This window comes from Gekko japonicus, unplaced genomic scaffold, assembly GCF_001447785.1.
Source record: "Gekko japonicus isolate JY-2015 unplaced genomic scaffold, Gekko_japonicus_V1.1 scaffold1416, whole genome shotgun sequence".
Classification (NCBI taxonomy): domain Eukaryota; kingdom Metazoa; phylum Chordata; class Lepidosauria; order Squamata; family Gekkonidae; genus Gekko; species Gekko japonicus.
The window spans coordinates 151,766-158,532 of NW_015175401.1; the positions used below are offsets into that span (position 1 = coordinate 151,766).

Genomic DNA, 6,767 nt, shown 5'->3' on the forward strand with positions numbered 1-6,767 from the left:
CTGCTATTTTAAGGAATACATTTCGTTCTTTTCTGGAAGACAGAAATGCAGGCAGAATGGTGAGTAAGCACCCTGGTATCTTCCCCAGAAATGAAAGCATTTCCTAATATGGAAGGAAGTACAGTCATTGTTCCATTTCTAATGGCGATTTTACAGCGTCTTCTGTTTTGCGCCAAAAAGAAAAAGTCTTGGTCTCCCATGGATCGACAACCCAGTTAGGGGGCTCTGCTCCCAACCCACAGGCTGCCACCTCTATGGTTTCTCGTGAGGAACAGCCAACTCTGTCTCCATAATGCAAAAAGGGGGGAGTCTTCCTCCAAAATCAGTTTGCAATATTGCAACGTACCTCGCACTGATGAACAAGCAAAACAGTGCCTGAACCGAAGCAATGAGCGTTGGACTGGACTGGGAGGCAAGCAGTGGTGTTCCGAAACACGAATGACCTCTCCCGTTTCTTCTAGCTGTTCAATGCAAGAACAGCCTATCTGCAGTCAGGCATTTCACGAGTCCCTTGCGTTTCACTTTCTGCAGCTCTATAAACACACACCTTTGGCGACCATCGCATCGCAGCAAATGCCAAGTTTTTCTCCCCTTAAAAACCTCATACATTTAAATACACAGACCATGTCTTTCATTCAGTAATAAGGCCCGCGCTTTTCATACCCTGAATAACTTGGCCATTCAGGAAATAAGCCGTAGGAGCACCTTGGACTTCCAAACTGGTCAAAGGCAATCCCAAAACCAGATTCGCTCTGAGGTTGGGAAATCTCCAGGGCGGATTTCAGTTCTGACCGCATGATCCTGTAATTCTGGCCTTTGTTGCTATCCCAGTACACTCTGCCGTCACTTTCATAACACACTGCAAACTCCATCCTTTCGTGGGGCGGAACTTTCTTGGGCAAGCTGATCTCAAAAGAGAAGGTGTCCTTATCTGAACCCGCATACGTGTCTTTGACATACTGGCATGGATAGTCTGTGAAGGTTTTCCAGGTGTCGAATGTCATCCGGATCTTCACAGCCTTCTCAAACACAAGATTCCTAACTTTCACGGTGCCAGAGATAGCTTTATCTTTCAGCATGCAGTTCTCAAGGCAGACATAGTCCGCCTGGAGGCGATTGCGGAAGTCCAAATAGTCGGCGGAAGGCTGTACAAAATCCAAGACAAAATCGTCCCTGTCTGCCGTTGTCAGGCCCACAATGTTGTCTATTAATTCCGTGATGTTAAATGGAATATCCAACGGGTCATCGAACTCAGAGAACACTTTCACCATCGTCAGAGCCAAGCCCCTGGTGTCTGCAAAGGATACCCTCTTTTTTACTTTGGCGTTCTGTAGTTTTTGGACTTCTGCTCCCAGGTCATTTAACTCCATTCTATTGTTTAAATGGATGCAGGGCCGCAAAGGCTTTTTGGGCTTCGGAGCGATTTTGTAAGCAAAGCTGTCCCTTCGGAAAGAGGGCGAGCGCAGGTACAACTGCATTGCAACATCCACTGCCATTGTGGACTTGTGAGGAGTGGAGTTCAGTATTCTGAAAAGAAAAAAAACAAAGGAATAAGGGCAATAAGTTAGTGTTTGGCCATTTCACCTGGAATGGAGCAACAAACTCAATTTTCGTACATTTACCAATGAGCTAGACCCAGCTCTCGAAGAAATGTATTTGTACAATACATACATCTGTAACACAAACTTTGCTGCATTTACACTTTCCATTTTTGGATGTGCACATTAGTGCAACTTACAAAGATACCAGCAATTACATCACAGATTTTTGAAGGTATTCAAAATACGCGTTTTAAAGTGATCTGGTTGCAATGTGAAATTAACATATTAAAGTCTTTTTTCTTGCCATCAAGTTCCAGCCAACTTATGGCGATCCATTAGGGTTTTCAAGGCAAGAGATGTTCAGAGGTGGTTTGCCATTGCCTGCCTCTGCATAGCGACTCTGGACTTCGTTGGTGGTCTCCAATCCAAATACTAACCAACCCTGCTTAACTTCCAAGATTTAACAAGATCAAGCTAGCCTGCACCTTCCTGGTCAGAACAACATATTATAGTCTCTTAAACAGGTCTGAATGGCTTAAAGAGTTTGTCCCCTTCACTTTCCCGGTCAGAACAACATATTATAGTCTACATCTCTTAAACATGTCTGAATGGCTTAAAGAGTTTGTCCCCTTCAAAAATGTTTCCGTACATGCTTCACCATTGTGGCTAGTTTGCCATATGCATAAAAAGTTAAAGGTAAAGTTTCCCTTGCTCGAAAGCCAGTCAAATCCAACTCTAGGTTTGCGGTGCTTATCTCTGTTTCAAAGCCGAAGAGCCAGCGCTGTCCGAAGACGTTTCCGTGGTCATGTGGCCAGCATGACTAAACACCAAGGCGCACGGAACGCTGTTACCTTCCCACTGGGGTGGTACCTATTTATCTACTGGCAATTTCTTGCTTTCGAACTGCTAGGTTAGCAGGAGCTGGAACTAGAGACAGGAGCTCACTCCGTCATGCGGCAACTCGGGTCTCGAACTGCTGAACTACCGACCTTCCACAGCCTGCAGTTCAGCGTCTTAACCACTTGAGCCACCGCAGCTCCATATGCATATTTACTGTAAAATACTGCAGTACTTAAAACCAAGTCCTATCATATTGCGTAATGATGTCTCATCCTGTTGACTGCACTCTTACGCTGCCTAATCCACTTTGAGTCTCATTGACAAAGGCAGACTATAAATAAATAGAAAAGATAGCTTTTAAAAGATGAATACGTGACCTCAAAACATATCCAGTCAAAACCTGTTTTTGCTACACAAAAAGATTATTGGATTCTTGAAATCAAACATTAGAAGTCTGACACCACAGGTAATGTTTTAGCATGACAATTATGAATATTGATAACCAACCAACCAGCCAAATACCATAGACACTTTCCGCTTTCTCTGCCTGTTAAACAACCAGTTTTTGCTTCCAAAAAGTATCAGAGCAAGCAGTCTTGCTAAACATCCTTAAAACATGTGCAGGTAGAATTCAGGGACTTCTGTTTGGCTATTATTTCCCCCTTTTGCCCTGAAGCAGGTATAATTCTATAGCACAAATGGGGTTTATTTTGAGAGTAGTAGTAGAAGTAGTAGTAGAAGTAGTAGTAGTAGTAGTAGTAGTAGTGTGCTGTCAAGTCACAACACGAACTGACTCATGACGAGCCCTCATAGGGTTTTCATGGGAAGAGATGAGAAGAGGTGGTTTGCCATTGCCTGCCTCTGCTTGGTAGCCCTACCTAGATGTTCTTGGTGGTCTCCCATCCAAGCACTAACCATGGCTGACCCTCTTAGCTTCTGATCTCTAACAAGCTCAGGCTAGTCTGGCTATTCCTATTGGTAATTATAAAAAGGGATCCCTTTAGTTGCACAGCCGTGTTGCTGCAGTGACCCATTACTGCAAGTACTCACAGAACGATACCCCAATTACAAGATGACGGAACTAGGGTTGCCAAATCCATCTTCACCGGGAGCGGGCGGCTCCCGGCTGGCGTCGGGGTTGGGCGCGCGCGCAAAGTGCGCGCACATCACCCGGAAGTGACATGGGCACGCTGGGCACGCTGGGGGCGGGGCCACGGCCATACAAGGGAAAAACATAGGAGTTTTCCCTTGTATGGCCGTGGCCCCGCCCCAAGCGTGCCCGGCGTGCCCACGTCACTTGCTAGTGATGCGCACACCGGGGGCGGGGTTCCCCCGGGCCCCGATTCCGCCACATCGGAAATCGGGGCTTCAAAGATTCCCCGCCCCCCGCCCACATTTGGCAGCCCTAGACGGAACACGATTTTAAAATGTTCTCTCTCCCCCCCCCCGCCAGGGGCTGTAAGTAATGATTTAAATCAGTGATTGAAGCCCATCCTGCCATCTTGATGGGCACCACCCAAGCTGAACAAGCAGTGCTGTCCTAAGCAGCGTTGCAGCCTTTTCCAGTGAAGTGAAGGGTGGGACTCTGTTCAGGACTGCACTGTCAGTTCCCTTAATTTCCTGGGCCCTAATCGTAACACGGAAGTTGAACACAGAGAATACAGAGCAACATTCCAGCTCCAGCACAGTCCTCCCCGACATTTCACCTCAATCGTTGATGCCAAACATTCCCTCTCAACCAAAGCCAACTCAGATTTTAAAAAAAGAAGTTAACAGAGATGTTCTTCCTAAGAAACAACACTCCCTCTGTTAACAGCCAGCATGCACAGGCGTTCAGACCAAAGCGAAGAGCCAATCAACGTATGTCCTCAGCGTGCTCACCCTGAAACCCAGAAGCTGCCGGATCCAAATCTCACTCCATTCTGCGGCATTCTTTTCCGTCCTCCCAAGGAGTTAGGACGTAAACCTGCTCGCGGTATTCCACTGCTACTGGAACACAGGGCCCCTCAAGCCAGCGCTCTCTGCCAGCACTTCTTCAGCTAGTTCTCCACACCCCTGAAGGCTGGACGCTCTCTTTGGGTGTGCAGAAAACAGGAAGTAACAGTGGAAGGAGCAGAGGCTATAAAGGCCCGGAATGACTTCTTGAACTTTGGGGGAAAAGGAAGCCAGGGCAGACACACATCCTGTTGGCTTGGTTTAGAGGTCATAAAGCATTGAGACATTTCGAAAATTTCGCCGCTCTCCTAACGTTTGCCGAGAAATATGTCTGAGGTTAACGCAAGAGATGACAGGACCCATCCCCCCCCCCCTCAGGCACTCTTTACGGTGTGTTTCTTTTATTAAACCTCCAGACCCAGAAAAGGTAGACACAGAGGACTTTGCTTCCCTTTTGGTTAATGTCCTTGTCAGCTGTGCAGGCCAGAAAGAAATCAGAGTATGAAAAGTTAAAGAAGAAAAAAATTAAATGAGCCACACACACACACACACACAGAGGAAACAAGGCCCATTCATTGGGAAAAATGCCAAATTCATGCTGTGAGCATGACTACTTCAGAGGCCTGTTGGGGCATGAAAGATTAAATTAAGAACCAAACACTGCTGAGCTAACACAAGCAACTAATAAGTCGGCGTTCGCCCAGGATTCGGTTCTGAATATTCTACAACTCAGACGAACATCAGTGGCACAGAAGCCAAAGTCTCAGCCTGAGAAATGCAATTTCAGCAGAATGCATTTATACCGGGAAAGAACCGAAGGACCAAGGGGGGTGGAATTGTTCTCCCCCACCTAGGACTGCCAACCTCCAGGTGGTGGATGGAGGTCTTCCGCTATTACAGTCTCCAGCTGACAGAGATCGGTTCACCTCTAGAAAATGGCTGCTTTGGAGAGTGAATTCTATGTCATTATACCCCACCCAAGTCCCTCACCTCCCCAAATCCCCGCTCCTTAGGGTCCCCCCCCCAGTCTCCAGGTATTTCCCAACCCAAAGATAGCAACCCTGCCCCACCCCAAGACCTTCTAAAAACTTTTCCAGAGGGAAAAAAATTAGAAACTGGGAGGGCAGGGAGGAGAGACTCCTATGAATGTTTTTTTTCCCTTGTGCAATGAATGACTTGCTTTTAAAGACCTAGTTTTACTCACTCAAAACACACAGCATGAACGTCTTAACATAAGAATCTACAGCATTACATAATAATCCCTGGGATTAGAGTAATCATAAAACATATTTTGAAAGATATTTGTCACATTTGAACGTTTTGTCCATAGTTAATGTCATAATGTGTATAGTGATAACACATCGAAAAATTTAACACTGTCAAAAAAGGTATAAAGTTTAATGGTGTCCAACTATACTGCCAGGAATATTGTGACTGTATGAGATCGTTTCTGCACAAATAATACATATATTTTTAAATCATTTCAAGTTTTATTTTTTTCTTACCTAGGGCCACCAGCCCAAGGCTGGCCACTGGCGCTAACATTTACCCCAAACTCTATGGTTTAACCATAGAGTTTGGGGTGAATGCTAGAATGTTTCCTGACATGATGACATCACTGGGTTATGCCAGAAGTGACGTAATGGCATCTGCATGATGCCAATCACCTCCCACTTCTCCCTCAACTGCCCAACTGAGCCTCCCTGCTTCTACCTTTCAGGTGGCAAAAATTAAGATCTATGTGATAAGGCAGCAGATGGTGCTGCTGTTTTCTCTCAAGTATGAGAATTATTTGCAATTTTGTTAGTAGAAAGCCAAACCTGCCATCCTAAAAAACCTTTCCTGAAAGTAAGCCCCACTGAATAAAATGATATTTATTTCAGCACAGACCTACTTAAGTTAAGATTGCTCCCACAGGCATATAAACTTGTAAATTCCATAAACATAAGAGCACGATTTTATATTCTATTATGCATCTGATGTAGTTAAAGCAGTAAAATAAGCCGAGCGTTGATAGGAAACCAAGTATTGCATATATTTCAATTTTCTCAACATTTCCATCCCTCCCAAAAAAATCCGGGGGGGGGATGCCCCCCAATTGCTTCAAAAATTCCCAAAAGTTTTACATCTCTCAGTTTAAAGTTGAAGATGGGGGCAAGATTACTAAACAGGATCCCCCCACCCCCCAAGCCACTGGCAAACGGGGTGCCCATTCTGGCGGCCGGCTCATCGCTTTCAATTCCAACACGCCCCGGACAGGAAAGCTGTTATCAACAACCTGATAATCTACAGAGCGAAGATTACCAAAAGAATCAGGTTGTAAACTGAAGCCAAACACGTCTAACGCTAACAGCGAATCCAGATGCCAGACTATATAACAGATTTCTTTATGAGCCCAAGACTGCGACGTCATTCAGGGCCAGCGGCTTACTGCCTAACCGTTTGCAAACG

General features: G+C 45.6%; 1 protein-coding gene across 1 annotated transcript in view; it reads right to left on the reverse strand.

Moving 5' to 3' along the window:
- Nucleotides 1-249: 249 nt before the first annotated feature.
- Nucleotides 250-6,767, reverse strand: part of PPP1R3B (protein phosphatase 1 regulatory subunit 3B) — a 16,923-nt gene continuing 10,405 nt past the window's right edge. Inside the window, exon 3 of the mRNA XM_015425702.1 lies at nt 250-1,527. Coding sequence (XP_015281188.1) covers nt 636-1,527 — 892 coding nt within the window. The 3' untranslated portion in view covers nt 250-635. The remainder of the gene's footprint in view (nt 1,528-6,767) is intronic.